Here is a 16,186-nt window from a genome sequence, read left to right as displayed (position 1 = left end):
AATAAATTTCTAAAAATCTCGTTATAAAAGAATGGGGATTCATAAAGCAATTTAAGCGATCTCTTGCTGAACATTGAACGATGTCGCTCAAAGGCGGAGCATCTTGGTGAGCATGCGGAAAATGACGTCAGGTTTTAACACCTGCACGCCTGGCATCCGATTGAGGCAAATCGTATTAACGTGTTTATATGTCATACTGGCGCGGGTGTACGATACTATGCATGAACATTGAAAAACCGACGGTGAGTGACAGTGCGGCACCGTCGGCGTTTCGTTTCCTATTCTATATACATTTGAATTTCTGGAAACAAAATGTAGATTTGAATATCTCCATAGTTTTTTCTTCCTACGCTGAAGAACTGACTGCCGATGGTACAATGGGCCAGCCCTGACTGAAGTGCGAAAATAGCCAGGCCGCGGAGTCTGATAGAAAAAATTGTCTCGATTAGCTTTGAAAACGGTATCATACAGTTCGAAATGCTGTGGCGAACTCAATTTGTTGTGATTCAAGAAGTATAAGCTCAAAATAATTGCGTGAAATCTAACCAAAAGCTTCATAATCTTCCCTACTATGGAAAATTGTGAAAAGATAGTGTCATAAGAAAGCGAGAAAATCTGTTCAGAGAAAAACAAGCTTTATAAACTAATGTACATTATGTGTTTCAAGAGTTCTGCTTAGGCTCTTTTAATTTGAACGCTATTCTGGAGATTAACGGAGATGCAAAGTAGAGAAGATGTGAAAGGAAAAGTACGGCAAAAAAATCTCACAAAATTCTCAAATACTTGTGCCCTTGATAGCAACTTTTTGGCTGCGTCCACAGCTTCTCTCCTCGCTACTAGGGTTCAAACTAAGGACGAATCGCAATTTTACACAATAAACAAAATTGCATAAATGAGTTTAAAAAATAACAAACCAACAATTTCGTGTGCTTTGCTCTCACAATTTCTTGATGTTCTGACCAAATATGAAAGTCAGAGTCTCTGAACACTTCTTCAGCCATAACCTTAGGCTATATTAGGTTCCAATTATTGTTTTTGGCGCATATTTGGCGTCACTTTGCTCCTTTTTCAACTTTGTAGCAGTTTTGGATAGATTTCAGAGAAAAGAATCTAATAACATATAAATTTTTCCTTAAATTCCTATTTTATGACAAGTTACGAGCAAGCGACGGTGGCCGACGGTGCCGCACTGCCACTCAACGTCAGTTTTTCAATGTTCATGCATAGTATTGTATTGTCGAGGTGGCAGGTGCAGTAGGCACTACATTGCATATCGCCCATGCTATTACGCTCCTCTAAAAAAATACTCAGGTCACGAGTACGCAAATTATGAGAAAGTTCTGACTGCGGTTCATTGTATATTTCAGGTGTGACCAGCATACGTTTTTTTTATCGATTTGCGTTATGTTAACTCATTATTGTGTGCATGTGCATTATGTTCCATTATTTTATTTATTGGGCAGGGTGTAGCGTAGCGGTTAGAGGTTCCGCTTCCTGCACGATCGATCGGAGGTTCGAATCCGCCCCAGCGCACACGAAGCCTTTCATCCCTTCAGGGTCGACAAATTGGTACCAGACTTGTCTGGGAGGATAAAAACACTGACTTGACACATCGGCTAGCCACCGCAAGTCATTGTGTAGGCCAGTTACGCGTTCGTAAATCTCAAACGATTCTGAATTGAAGTGAACGTGGGGGCACATCCCAAGCGGATTTATTAGCGCCAGACACTTTATCCTTTATCCTTTTATACACAACTTTATCTCTGACAGTGACTACTGACGGTGAATAGTTCGATCACCGCCGGAATCTTGACTTTGGCAAAACGAAGAAAAAAACCGCTGAGAAGAACACTTTTGCGGCATTTTTTCAAATACTGTATTTGCAGCATTATTTAGAGCATTTAAGCCCGGTTAGGAGGTGATTTTATAGATTAACACTGACTGTAACTGTAAAGGGCTGGTAGACTAGTTGAACTTTGTTAGATTTAAAAAAAATGTAATTCAAAGGCAGCATACCACGAATCTGAGGTGGTGCGGATTTCGGGTGGAGTATTCGTATACGGGGTCGTAGATTATGGAGACGGAGGTAGTTCCGCTTATCTCTCCCTGCATCACTGCAAACAGCCGCCTCCAGAATGCTGTTTTGTAACACGCCATCCATTACAAGGCTCCACCCCTTACGCCGCCAACGCTCTGCGGTTCGTCGAAAATCAATTCGAACTACCCCGATAGGCAGTAAGGGACGCTACGCGTGCAGAAGAAACATAGAGGGACAATGAAGTGTGCGTTTTGTATGGGACGATTTGCGCTGTGAAGATTTTAAATTTTTTTTATAGACCTTCTGGTTTTTTCGAAAGTTAGTTGAGAAAAGTTAAAAACTTTAGCAAATTTTTTACCCTTTTCTCGTCTAACTTTTGAGAAACAAAAAGCAGCTGGAAAAAAGCAAAAGGTGAATTTTAGTTGGAAGAAAAACTGGAAACTTCAGTAGATGGGCTAGGTGTAGTGTAGCGGCTAGAAAATCCGCTGCCTGCACGATCAATCGGAGGTTCGAATCCGCTTGGGATGCGCCACTACGTTCACCTATATTCAGAATCGTTTGAGGTTCACGAACGTGTGACTGGCCTATACAATGACTTGCGCGGGCTAGCCGATGTATCAAGTCAGTTTTTTTCCTCCCAGACAAGTCTGGTACCAATTTCTCCACCCCGGGGGATGAAAGGCTTGGTGAACACTAGGGCGATCCTCCGATTGATCATGCAGGCAGCGGATCTGTAGCCACTACACTACACATGCCCCTAAATTGAATTAGGTTTGTAAAAGGCAAGCTGCGTTATGGAACCTTCTTCGAAGTCATACAGATTTTGACGCGCAGCTGAAAATTTTAAATTCCGCACTTTTTCCCTTTACGGTAGTTTGGAGAATTTCGGTGCTATATTTTGATACAGCAGAAAGGAGAACCCTTTTAATAAAATTAATTTTAATCTGTATGTGTTCTGGTTCTCTCGGGAGGTGGTGAAGAAAAACTCAGAAATAGGAGGAGAAAGTCGCCATTTTTCTCAACGAGGTTTCAAAAAAGGGAAATTAGGGGCACCAAATTTCGCAGATATATATATATATATAAAAGAATAAAGTCACTGGCGTATCAATCCACTCGGGATGCGCCAACGCGTTTTACTGGAATTCATAATCGCTGAGGTTTGGGAACGCGTATTGGCCTATACAATGACTTGCGAGGGCCAGCCAGATCAGCTCAGTGTTTTTATCCTCCCAGACAGATCTGGTACCAATTTATCGACCCCGTAGGGATGAAAGGATTGGTGAACTAGGACGGTTTCGAACCCTCGATCGTGTGGCTACAACGGACCTTTAACCGACTGCGCCACACCCGCCCGTCATATATATATATATATATATATATATATATATATATATATATATATATATATATATATATATATATATATAACCCACCCCTTTATATATATATATATATATATATATATATAAAGGGGTGGGTGTAGAGTAGCGGTTAGAGGTTCCGCTTCCTACACGATCGATCGGATGGCGAAATTGAACAGGAAGAGTCCCGCCACTGCCCCTTGTTTTACTCCAGTTACTACCTCAAACGGTGTTGTACATCTGGATGGTGTTCGAACTGCTGCAGTTTTTGATTCATGTCATCAAGCAAGCGAACTAACTTTCCTGGTACTCCATCGGCGCGGAGCGCGTTGAGAAGACGGCCTGGGTGAGAGAGTCGAACGCGGCTTCAAAGTCCAGAAACGCTAGCTGCATTGGCTTCGAATCCGCTGCCAGATTTCGATCACTCTCCTGACGATGAACACCTGGTCAATCGTAGATTGACCAGGAGGAAAGCCAGCTTGCTCATCGTGCGTTGTTTCTTCGCGATGTTTAATGAGTCGGTCCAGGATAATGCGCTCCAATACCTTGTACATAACACGCAGCAAAGAGATTCCTCGGTAATTTCTAGGGTCCGTGACGGATAACTTTTCGTGGAAAGGAATTATGATCTTTGTCATCTCACGAATCCCAGACGGAGGAAGACATTTTAGCATTTCTGCGCTAATCCCGTCGTCTCCACCAGATTTTCCATTCTTCATTTTTTGAATACAGACTAGAACCTCCGACTCGATCGGTGGCTCCTCGATAACCGCATACATCGGTCTACGAACGTGTTCGAGTTCAGGAGCTGACGGTGCTAGCCAGTTCAGCAAGGTTTTGAAGTGTTCTCTCCAAATTGGAAGGGTTGCTTCACCGATGGCTACTCCATTGGCAATGTTGAGGACAGGAAAACATCTTTTCATTTTGCCGCTATACTGTTTTAGTAGAGCATAGGCTTTCAGCGGGCAATAGAACCAGGAGCGTTTCCCTTGCAGCGTCCTGGATGCACTTTGTGAAGGAATCTGCATCGCTAAGCCTTTTCCTGGTCCATACTCCAACATGAAAAGACACACGTTGGTGGAATTTTGTTCTGCATTCATCGTCTTTCAGACCTGCCATGTCGATTTTCAGTTGAAGAAGAACTCCTCGGTTTCTCTTGTGGAACCGTATCTTGAAGCTGAGAAGAATTGGACGGTGGCCAGAGTCGAACGCGACGTCCCAAACAGTTCTAGATTTTCGGATATCTGACTGAGGAATGTTCCTCTCTAGAACGTAGTCGAGCTGAAGCTTAAGAGTCTTTATCTTCCGCTTGCGCTGCTCTTCAGGCGTTAAAAGGGTTGACCCCTGCCACATGAGCTGATGACGTCGATGATTTCTCTTAAACGTGGAAGCGATGGTGAGTCCCGTCTGTTCGCACAAGTCGACCAGACGGTCACCGTTGTCCGAAGTGCGCTCCGCTGGATAATAACATTTTCCTAGCACAAAACCTTTGCTGGCTTTTAGACATTAACGCATTGAGTTCATCACAGAAGGCGTCCTTACTATGGTTCTCAGCGGCTTCCGTAGGTGCGTGAGCACTTACGGTCCAGAGGTGCGATCGCGCAGTCGTAGAAAGGCGCATCTAGCCGACGTTGAGCCAAATTCCTCCATCACTGTCCTGGTAATCGTTCCTCACAGCCATCGCGCAGCCACCTACTCTGTTCTCATCAGCATCGCTGCAGTATATGATGTAATTTTCGATGCTGATGACGGGCCAATCTCTCATGCGTGTTTCCTGCAGTGCAGCAAAAGGCACACAGAGATATCGCAGAAGTCTGGATAGAGCGGCTTGTTGGAGTTCACTCAATAGTGTTCGACAGTTCAGCGTGACGAAACGAATGGTTGTTGTCAAAGATTCCATGCTCCCTTCAGGCAGTTGACCTCTCAGGTTATGGGCTTTGGCGATGTGCTGGACGGCAGCATCTTTTTGCAATGTATGGGAATCTTTCGCCATATAACAGTGTAGGTTATATAGCTCGTACGTTCCCAATGCGTACACTCAAACGCCTGATTGCGTTTAGTTAAAGCAGGGCCACTTCGTGCGGGTAGCAATCAGGTATATATATATATATATATATATATATATATATATATATATATATATATATATATATATATATGGGTGCGTATACGAGTCTGATTGCTATAATGATATATAATGATATTATATATATATTGCTCTCTTCATTTCTTCTTCTTCTTCCCACCTGTTTTTATGACTTGCTCTCACATCAATCTTACGACAACTTGTGAAGAAAGTCTCAACTCACGCCTGACTCTGGCCGTAATTATGCAAAGGCGGGGCGCTGCAGCAGCGCTCAACCGATTTTCGCGAGTACCTCTTGCAGTGCACCTAGGGACATTTGGTGTGCTGGTTCTCTGTTCGACAAGTGGGCAAATGCTGTCAACTCGGATGACCCATCTCCACAATCCGTACGTGCCGAGCATTTCTTATCTCTTTCTCCATTTATTTGTTTCCACCACACTCGTTATTTAGAAATCCCACGAATTCCATGATGTTGATGAGGCCTTAGTTTTGAGTCACCAAAGCAAACGGATTGCAGACAATGGTGCTCTACCTTGTTTGAGCAAAACCAAGATTGTTATTGTCCTTTATTCTGGCTAACATTTCGGTGTCGTCGCCTTCTTCAGAGCCTGGAAAATCAAACAACCCCTCAAACGCCTCGTCACACCACAAGATGTGGCTTAGCAAAGAGATTAAAGACAGACGGGCTTCAAACAAGCATGCATTGCAGACAATGTTTTTTCGAAGCCGAAATTTGTAGAAACGAAATTCTTCCTCACAAGAAGGGTATAGTATGTATACGCCGTATGCGTATGTATGTGTGCTTACTTGGTGAGAGACGAATTAAGACGATTGTAACGGTCACAAGAAATGAGTTGCTAATGTTTTAAAGTCAACAAATGACAAGCTAAAAGCTGAGGAAAAGAACGAAAAAGAGGAAAATGATAAGAAAAAAACAAGGGGATTGAGGAGGACTGTGAAACGACGATTTTTTCGAAGGGTTATCGGGTAACGCCCGATTTCGTAAATACCCTTCGAAAAAATCGTCGTTTCATAGTCATCCAACTTTCAAATTCGACAACTCTGACAATCAACTGCCTGTTGCTCTTTAATTGCAGTTTTTCCTAAAGAGCTATGAAACTGCTTGCCCTTATTTTATCGTAGTTGGTCTCGCAATGATATCTGACTTGTATCTTGCTACAAGTTGGTTTTCACGCTGCAGCAAACATATAGTATCACACAAGCCTTAGCATGAATGAATTTTTGTTTTCTTTTCCTCTCTCACAAATTCTAAATACATGGGTATGTTTGTAACGTATGTATCGAACGCTATCAGAATAGTTTTGTTTTTCTTGAAATTGATTGTGAATGTTAATATTTTGGACCAATTTGGGTTTCCTTTAAGAAACAAATGTTTTCATCTTTCAATTTTTTTCATTTCCTATCTTTCAGGAGCTTATCAAAATTGACCGAATCGAGAAACTCATAGATTTGCGTGGATTAAGGGTTCTTCCAACTGGGAATAACTGTGAAGGTCTGGTCACCGCTTGCCAACGTCTAAGTCGAATAGGTATGCTTATTAATTTGACATTGAAGGAACAAATACTGAGACAAATTGGTAGCTGTTACGAAGAGATTGATGTGAGAATACCATATTTGAATCAAACATAAAGATTAGTCAGACCATAAAGGAGCAGATTAATTTGCACGTAGGAGACGAGATCGTTGAACAACTGGTAGAGTGGACTAAGATGCTGCCGTTTTATGCTGAATTGCCAGTGGAGGTGCATACTCATCTTCTTACACAACGATGGGCTCAGTTGGTGAGACAATGAGCAGAAGACTGTCTCCTTGGGTTTTATGTTACGAAGATCTTAGGTTCTTCTATCAGCTTGTTTCTACTCTTGCTCTAGTACCACAATGATCAATGACGAAGCAGTTGTTTCCACCACTATGGTTGATGGAAACGAAGAGGTAGTGTGTAAAGTGAGCTTACTTACTTCTTTTCTAAATTCGTGTACTTGGTTCAGTGGATGTGAATTCAGCAAGCTGTTTCCCTATTCCTTTTCAGGTTTCGTTACTGGACTCTTCTGTGAACATTCGCCTTCTTCAAAAGCGGCTATCTGCAGTAATGGGAAGAACAATTCCGCTCGAACACGTTATAAAGTGATTTCTATTTCTACTCTCCACTCTTTTTGTTAGATTGCAACCAACTTCCGCCCTATTCAATTATGTGAAAAGAACGTATCGCGAATTTGATGCACATAATTGCACTCAGTTGAATTCAGTTCAGAGAGTTGAAGCGAGATTTGAAGAGTGGAAAGACGCTAGAAGTTAGCTCGAAAACCAAAAATGTTCGTGAAGTCCGCAGTAAGAGGTGGTCCAACTAGCAGCGGTAGCTGAATTTGTAGTGTGATAGATTGGCAAGCAAGCGATCATTTGTTCGATACACTTGCCTTTTTTGTTCATTTGCGCTCTACTTCTCATCCTGTTTCTCGTCCTTCATGTTAAATAAGTTAATTGTTTTGGGGACTGTCTTGTTTTTCCCCAATGCTACCCTAATTAAGTATGTGCGTAAGGTGTGAAATCGACTGGATACATCCTTGGAATACTCAAGGAAATCATAATTGTTATTCATTACGCACCAATGATAATCGGTGGAAAACTGAAGCAAAACTGCTTCTGCCAGAGATGCATAGAAGAAAGATGAAGGGTTGTTTACATCCGTTCTCCACACAAACTTCAATTTCCTTGGAGAAGGTGGCGCCTATTAGTAGATCGAAATAGTTGGGTTGTTTGTCCATAGCCAGTTGCGAATAAAACATGCGCGATTATGGGATCGAACATTGGGCACCTGCATCAATAAAAGAACCTTGATGATGTTTTTGCGACTCTATGTCTCATTCAGTGCGGATGTGGCGCAGTCGGTTAGAGGCCCGTTGTAGCCACACGGTCCAGGGTTCCCTAGTGCTCACCAAGCCTTTCATTCCTCCGGGATCGATAAATTAGTACCAGACTTGTCTGGGAGGATAAAAACACTGACTTGATCATCGGTTGGCCCCCGCAAGTCATTGTATAGGCCAACACGCGTTCCAAAACCTCAACGATTACGAATTCCAATAAAACGCGTTGGCGCATCCCAAGTGGATTGATACGCCAGTGACTTTATTCTTTATCATTTATAGGTCTTATTCTATTAGCTTGGCAAGTGCATATCCTCTTGGCTCCTTATCCTCGTAACAAACGTCTTTAAGTATGAGAAGTTAGCGATATGGCAATGTTGGGCCGATGATGCAGCATGGACAAGTAGGTTCTTGAAAAACTGAAACATAGCTGTCGTGGTCATTAAACGGTCACGTAGATACTTATCGCTTTGAAATGATCGGGGAAGTCTCACCTATCCTCACCCCGTAGGGCATGGATATGACACCTACGAAATGGGTGGCAATTACCATGGATTGGACCACACATATGCTTTTCTTTCCGCTCACAAACGGCAGAGTAAGTAGAATTGTCATCTCTTGTTTACGCCACACTGAGTGATGTGTATGTACGAAGAAAAAAAGAGGCAGAGAGGTCATTTTCTGATCAACCTCCTTCTCCTAGTTCTTGGAAACTTCGTCATTTTCAGCCCCATCAACAAACACCTTTTTTCCAACCCTACGACGAAACCTTCTACCGTCGATTCTCATCTTTTTATTGATTTCGGACACCCATGCAAGGGGGTTTTAAAAGAGAGGACAAGGTCGTTTATGCAGATGCCTGTAGATTCACAGAAAAACATTTATCTCGGAACTAGGTTGAAGAAGTAGGAACGAAGCTGCTCTAATCATGTCATAAATACGTGTTGCTGTATACTACACAAAGTATTCACGCACTCAAACCGAGTTTTTCTCTCCGTTCTTTACACATAACTTTTTGACGAATGCTAGGGAGAAAGCAATACATTGTTCCAAAATTGCTAATATAAAACTTGAAATTCTGATGAAAAATGGAGTGCAAAACCGTATAATGCCGGAAGACTCGACCCAACAACCGTTGCATGTCAGTATACCACATTGCCAATCTCTTTACTACTTCTGCTAAGGGTATTCTTCTTTCTTGCGAACTGAATATGAAGGTGAACATGAATATGGTGGGTTGTCATGCTCACCTCTGGAGTGGCTTTTTCCCTTGTTCAAAGTTCATTTTCAAGTTTTTCTACCATGCATGTACCTTAACCAAGCTTTAATATGGTTATGGTCCCTGGGTCAGGCACTGGCTGGAAAACAATTGTTGGCCAGAAGTGAGTGCACACGTATACGTGGAATTCTAAGAATGTTCTTCTGACATAATTCAATGGGTTAGAAAGTGGTGGTTTAACAATGTTCTTCGGTTGCATTGAATATACATAAAAGATAAAGGATAAAGTTTCTGGCGTTAATCAATCCGGTTGGGATGCGCCCTCACTTCCATTCGGAATCGTTTGAGGTTTACGAACGTGTATCTGGCCTATACTTGCGGTGGCTAGCTGATGTGTCAAGTCAGTGTTTTTATCCTCCCAGACATGTCTGGTACCAATTTATCGACCCCGGAGGGATGAAAGGCTTGGTGAGCACTAGGGCGGATTCGAACCTCCGATCGATTGTGTAGGAAGCGGAACCTCTAACCGCTACACTACACCCGCCCCATTGAATATACATAGGAGCAATTTAGTTTATTTTTAGTAATTTATTATTCTATTCTTAATTCTTAATTTCTTGTTATTATTTTTCTTATTTCTAATTTATTCTATTCTTAATTCTTTATTATTTGGTTATTCTTAATTAGTTGGCTGATTGTTGACGAACAGTTAGCGAGTATTGAAAAAAGTTTTAACAACTGGTTTTTTTCTGCAATTTTCCATTCAAAAGAAAGAATAAGCTTCAAATAAATTCTTAAGGGAGGCTGGTCCACTTGTCGAGAAGTTCACCGCTTTGCTGCATTCTTTTTCAAAGATGAAAATAACGACGGAAGCTTATGTTTGCATCAAAGCTATCACGCTCCTTCACTACAACCATAATTTGGGTTCGTTGTTTGTTAAAATTTTCTTATTCGAGCAATTTTCTTATTTCTTGTTGAATAAGTTACTTAATCGCTAAGTGAACAGGAAGCAGCAGTGTGGACGAATCAGTCTTTACACGAAAGGTCACGCGTATTCAAGACCAATTCGTAAAAGCACTTCAAATTCATCTCATACAAAATGAGGGGACAACACGTTTGAGCGACATTTTAACCTGGTACGTGGTATCTTCTTGCTATCTCTCAATCATCGCCACATCATCCAACACTTGAGTCGATGTTCCTACAGCAAAATTTTGTTAAATTACGGCTGGTATTACTTTGTTCCTGCTAACGATTGAAAGCAGTGCTCACTAAGATTATTTCTCAAAGATCCGGAGCTTTTCTAAGACCAATTTTTGCGTATCACACTTAATGTAGAATACGGAGAAAAGAGATGCTTCCCATAATAATGTGGTTTTGAAGTTTTTACAGAATGAGTTAATTAGAAGAAAGAAGTGAAAGTGAGAAGCAACAATTTGGTTGGCAAGAAAAGCATCTTAATATTGCTGAAAAGTAATGCTTGAAGCTGGCGTAATTTAAAGAGAAGAATAATGTGCAAAAATTATGGTATTTGTTTTGTCTTTTACTGTTCTCCTGGAATTATGCAAGGATAGGAGGTGTTAAATCTCCTAAGAGTTCAAGCACGAAAACATGCATGGGTGTTGCCTATTGGCAGCATGACTGATAGTTATATGCTTATGGCAGGTATGACGCAATAGCTCAGAATGTGATAGTCCAAAAAAACTTGGAAGGGGTTCAGATCCATTCTTCTGCACTGACTTGAGGTCCCGTGGTCGCGCCAAGTGCAGGGTCAAGCGTGGTGATGGGACACGGTCCTCTCTAATACGACCCCTGAAGAAACACCAACTAGGAGAACAAGTAAATTTACTGAAATGTTCTCGAAATATTTGTATTGAAATATTTCCATTTGTATTCTAGTCTATTTTTGTTTTAAATCTATTAAATATCTTCAAATACTGATTAAAGTTCATAGTGCTACAAAAAAAAGCAGTCAGGTGCATAAATCGAATTAGAGAAGAATGACGAACAAATACCCAAAAAAATCAACATTTAGTTCCTACAATGTAACAATGCGACGACGAAGGTTCGAAACCCCAGTGAGTCAAGTTTTTGCAAAAGTGTTAGGAACTTGAAACCACTCTTAAGAAATGAAAGGTTTAACTTTACGTAGTTTTCAGCAGTTTAAAAGTGGAGTTAATGGAATTTAATGACCAAAAAAGCCGTGATTCTGTGCACACTGTTAAATCTGGAAGGTTGCAAATAACTCCCTCATAAGAGGACCGAAAGAAATTCCTTGGGTAGTTTTTCAGAAGAGAAGGCTTGTACAGTCGTATCGCCGCTTTTTCCACCTCCTATCCTACTAGAATTTAGACGGGACAGAGGTTGAAATTTTTCGGCTTCTTTGGATTCCTCCAATCCAAATTTTTAGAGAACCAGACCGCCAGGAAAGGGGAAGTTTTGCGCATAGGGGTTTCCCAAGTCTCTCTATCCGAGGTACATGTTTTCGAATATATTATACCTAAACACTTTCACTATAGGATACTCCATTACCCAATTTCCAGGGTCTCGACGTTTTTCCAAATTTTTGTTGGGACGAAGATTGGAAAAATGCTATTTTTCCCATCTCTATCCCATCAAAATTCTAAAAAGATTAAGAGGTGAGCAAAAACAGCGGTGTTATTGTTTTGTACTGCAAATCTTCTCTAAAATTCACCTGAAATATGTTTCCTGGTCCTCTTATCACAAAGTTATTCGGTAACTTTCAGACCTAACAATGTGCACAGAATCTGAGCTTTTTCGGTAATTAAGTTCATTAAGTCCATTTTGGAACTAGTGAAAACTACCTATTATTGAATTATCCATCTTTTAAGATTTCATCTCTTTTGCAAAAATTTGTCTCACTAGTGTCGAACCTGCGCGGTACCGTTGTTACAGTTTCAACACGTTGTACATTTTCATAAGAAAATACTGGGGCTTTCCATGCTGTTCTACGCCTGAAACTAAATATAATAGAATAATATATTGTAATTTATGTAACCATTTTATTTAATATTATTTGTGGTAGTATTTTATTTTTTATTTTTTTAAATATAAGTTTATGTTAAGATTTTATAATGTATGTAATTATCTAATACTACATAATATTTTGTCCTGTTAGCATGTTATCCTCCATTCACTGCTGTCCACCGCACACTCCCTTACGACACCCTTTCCTTGCAACCTCCTTCCTTTACGACACCACGATGAAAAAAATCCCATCACACGCTTCACGTCTTTTTGCTTTTAAGTTATAATTCCCCCAGAAGCGAGCAAGAGGGGGAGCGGTAAGAAGTCACCACTACAATGGATGCTTCAATACCGCCTAAAGCCAAGTAAGCCTCTCGTTCCGCCGGGTACAATGAATTGTTACCTGAATTGATGGTTAAGAATAATGAGGTGATGCAGTTTTTGTCTTCGCAAGTCGTTGTATGTATCACATGCGCTTTCATTACCTTCTTCTATTCTGAGTCGTAGTTGAGCGTTGGTGCATTATTAAGTAAATGATCAATGCCTCGTTCTTATTCGCATTGATTCCATTGCTGCGTTTTAACTACAGACACTTGGCGAGGATTTGCCACAACCGTTTGAACTTGCAGAGTTGTCAAAAGAAACGAAAAATCACATTTACTAAGACAGATAGAAATCATGAGATGAAATAAAAATTACCTGTCACTGAAACCATCTCGGATCACCGTGGATTTTTGATGGGTCAAATTCCTTATAACAAGTTCATTCTATTCAATTGAATGAAGCAAAAAGCGAACGAAAAATTTTTGTTTAACACAACAAAAAAAAACTTTTCGACACCCAATCGTTCTTTTGGATAACGCAATTCGAGAATATCGCTTGATGCAAAATAGTTTAGCAGGTGACTGAAGGTTCGAATCTACAAAATAGCAACATTCTGTAACAGTACCTCTTCGGTCATATGGGTTCTAGTTTAGCGAAGCTGAAATCTGCCGTCAAAATCTTTGTAACACTGCTTTCATCTTAATTGTCCACATCAGAGTTCAAAATACGCATTCTACTCAGTTGTCTATGTGTTTAGTAGTTTGTGAATAATACCGAAAACAATATTCGTTAACCTCACCTCCCAGTCCAACAGGCGGTCTTTCAACTGCAGTGCTTAAAATATATAATATATATATATATATATATGTTGAAATATTGGTGCTGCGATAACACACCACCATCCCTCTTTCCTTTTTTTGCCCTGATTCATTTGTAGGCTGTTGAACAAAACACAATGTGGTCACAAGTGTAGCATGTTTATTGTAAGTTTAATTTTGTTCAATGCCTTCAAAGAACTCGTTAGTACGGGAATAGTACGGAAGAAGATAAGAGTGAATATTCAGGCTCTGGTAAAAAAAAACCTCTTTTTTACAACGTATCTAAAACCGAACTATCGAACTGATCTACACAGAGTGAAAACTGATTTACAAGACACCGTTTCAAGTCACGGAGTTTTCCAGGGTTGGTTAGGGACCGGAAATCCAGCCTCTTCTTGTTGCAAGAATACAACACTACCTTCAAAGAATTCGTTAGTACAGGAATATTACTTTCTACTGCAACATGCTGTGAATATTCGTTCATGCGATGTAAAAGATTGTAAACCACTCTGTGCACATTTTATACAATACTTGACTTCACTTGACTCAATCGAGGACTTTATGTTATCGCCTGACGCGATTGCCCACATATTCGCCATGGTGTGTCATCCGTGATCCTTCTTAAATCGGTTGCCCGCCAACCCTGATTCCCGCTGGAGCTTGTGGGGAGACCCACATCTGCTTGCACCTATCAGAGCCCAGACGTATTCTGTAGGGTGCTCCTAGCTTCGATGCAACGTTGACAACATTTTGTTTCGTGCAACAAGTTTCGTGCTACTTTCTGCGAATATAGCGACGTAGTCTCGGTATCGGTCAACGATCACCCCTATCGTGCTAAGACGATGTCAACAGGACACTGATTTTCTGTTCTTTGCATGATGTCATCGATTTCGAAATTGAATAAGAAGAGTATCTCCTCTACCCCTTGTCTTACTCTAATTGCCAGTTGCCAATTCAGAAGATTTGTACATCTGACTATTGTTCAAATTGCAGCGATTGTTAGCTAGTTCATGTCATCGAGTACGCCAACGAACTTTCTTGGTGCCCATTCGGCGTAAAGCGAGTGGAGAAGTCGGCCCCAATGAAAGCAGGTGAAAGCGGCCTCAAAGTCCAAAAAGGCTTACTGTATTTTCTTCGGAAACCGCTGCCACCTTTCGATCACTCTTACGAACACTTGGTCATTTGGCGAAAACGAAAACCAGCTTGCTCATTACGTGCCCTATCTTCGCGATATTTGATAAGCCGACCAAGGATAATCCGCTCCAGAACTCCGTACATGGCACGCGGTAGTGAGATTTCTCAGTAGTTGCTAGGATCCGTGGCGGATAAATTCTCGTGGAGGAGAATTATGATAGAGTTGCTCCACAAGTCACAAATCCTTTCGTCGATCCATATTGAACGCATGACTTCGCCATCTCACGGATCCCAGACGGATGAAGAGATTTCAGCGTTCCATCATCTCCACCACACGTTCCGTTTTTCATCCTTTGGAAACAGACTAACATATTTGACTCGGTTTGTGGGTCCTAGTTAACTTAGAATATAACGCATATGTGAATGAACGTGTTTGGGAGTAGGAGCTTGCCGGTTCAGCGCGGTGTCGAAGTTTCTCACCCCAGAATAGGTAGTGTGGCTTCACTAACAGCCACTACATTAGCAGTGTTGAGGACTGACAAACATCTTTTCGTATTGCTGCCATAATGCTTTTGTAAAGCATACCCTTTCTGCGGCTTTCTGTCCTCCTATCTCTTTTCAAACTTTTTCGCTGTTGAAGTACATTCGTTTTCGTGGTCTTGCTGTAGTTGCTTTTTGCCGTTAGAATTGGCAATCCCTTGTAGCATCATTGATACACTTTGTAAAGGAATCTACATCGTGAAGCTTCCATCGCGCTCCAACATAGATACACACACGTAGGCGGAGCTTCGTTTTTCATTCTTCGTCTTTCAATCCTGTTCGGTTTTTGGTAAAAAAAAAGCTCGTCGGTTTCTTTTGTGGAAATGCACCTTAAAGCTGAGAAGAAGAAGACGGGAGTCATATTCAAATGCGACGTCTCAAACGGCTCTATATTTTTTAAGTGCCGATTGAGGAATATCCGTCGTCAGGAGGTAGTCGAGCTGAAGTTTGAATAGTATTCATTTTCCTTGCGCTGCTCTTCGTGCGTCAAAGAGGATAATCTCTGCCACGCAAGCTAGCGGTATCAATAATTGCTCTTGAAAGTGGAAATGATGGTGAGGTACGTTGTTCACATAAGTCAAACCGATGGCTACCGTTGTTTGACATGTGCTCCACAGGATAGTACCACTTTCCTAGCGCATTGGATTGTTGTTCTACTTTCGTCTTCGCATTTGTATCGATTTCGGCAATGTCCACCTGCTGGCTGTGGCTGTTAGACAACAACGTATTGAGTTCATAATAGAAGACGTCCTTGTTCTCTGCTGGTTTTGGTAGGAGAATGGGCACTTACGGTCTA

The 16,186-nt window shown here is 41.2% G+C and overlaps 3 protein-coding genes across 6 annotated transcripts in view; 1 reads left to right on the top strand and 2 right to left on the bottom strand.

Annotated features, from left to right (window-relative positions):
- Positions 1-3,782: 3,782 nt before the first annotated feature.
- RB195_023902 (uncharacterized protein) lies at positions 3,783-4,499 on the bottom strand (the record flags this gene model as incomplete). 2 transcript variants are annotated; one of them, XM_064211498.1, is made up of 1 exon in its annotated part: positions 3,783-4,499. In XM_064211498.1, one exon carries the CDS (start codon positions 4,497-4,499, stop codon positions 3,783-3,785), a length of 717 nt encoding a protein of 238 aa, XP_064067379.1. The 2 variants fall into 2 exon arrangements, with proteins under 2 accessions (XP_064067379.1, XP_064067380.1); XM_064211499.1 differs by having other exon boundaries at positions 3,783-4,460.
- A 521-nt stretch (positions 4,500-5,020) lies between these two features.
- On the bottom strand, positions 5,021-5,392 carry RB195_023901 (uncharacterized protein; the record flags this gene model as incomplete). The annotated part of the gene is made up of 1 exon (XM_064211497.1): positions 5,021-5,392. One exon carries the CDS (start codon positions 5,390-5,392, stop codon positions 5,021-5,023), a length of 372 nt encoding a protein of 123 aa, XP_064067378.1.
- The window catches only part of RB195_023900 (uncharacterized protein), a gene marked incomplete at both ends in the record, with an annotated part of 16,627 nt that continues 5,770 nt past the window's right edge, over positions 5,330-16,186 (top strand). Inside the window, 8 exons of one of the 3 annotated variants that reach the window (XM_064211494.1) lie at positions 5,330-5,400; positions 5,787-5,871; positions 6,917-7,034; positions 7,178-7,287; positions 7,343-7,450; positions 7,536-7,630; positions 10,386-10,510; positions 10,593-10,722. In XM_064211494.1, the coding sequence (XP_064067375.1) occupies positions 5,330-5,400; positions 5,787-5,871; positions 6,917-7,034; positions 7,178-7,287; positions 7,343-7,450; positions 7,536-7,630; positions 10,386-10,510; positions 10,593-10,722 (842 nt within the window). Of the gene's footprint in view, positions 5,401-5,728; positions 5,872-6,916; positions 7,035-7,177; positions 7,288-7,342; positions 7,451-7,535; positions 7,631-10,385; positions 10,511-10,592; positions 10,723-16,186 lie in introns of those variants that run through there. The other 2 variants (XM_064211496.1, XM_064211495.1) reach the window with 2 other exon arrangements.

This window comes from Necator americanus, chromosome X, assembly GCF_031761385.1.
Source record: "Necator americanus strain Aroian chromosome X, whole genome shotgun sequence".
Lineage (NCBI taxonomy): Eukaryota > Metazoa > Nematoda > Chromadorea > Rhabditida > Ancylostomatidae > Necator > Necator americanus.
This window is presented reverse-complemented; position numbering and strand designations above follow the sequence as displayed.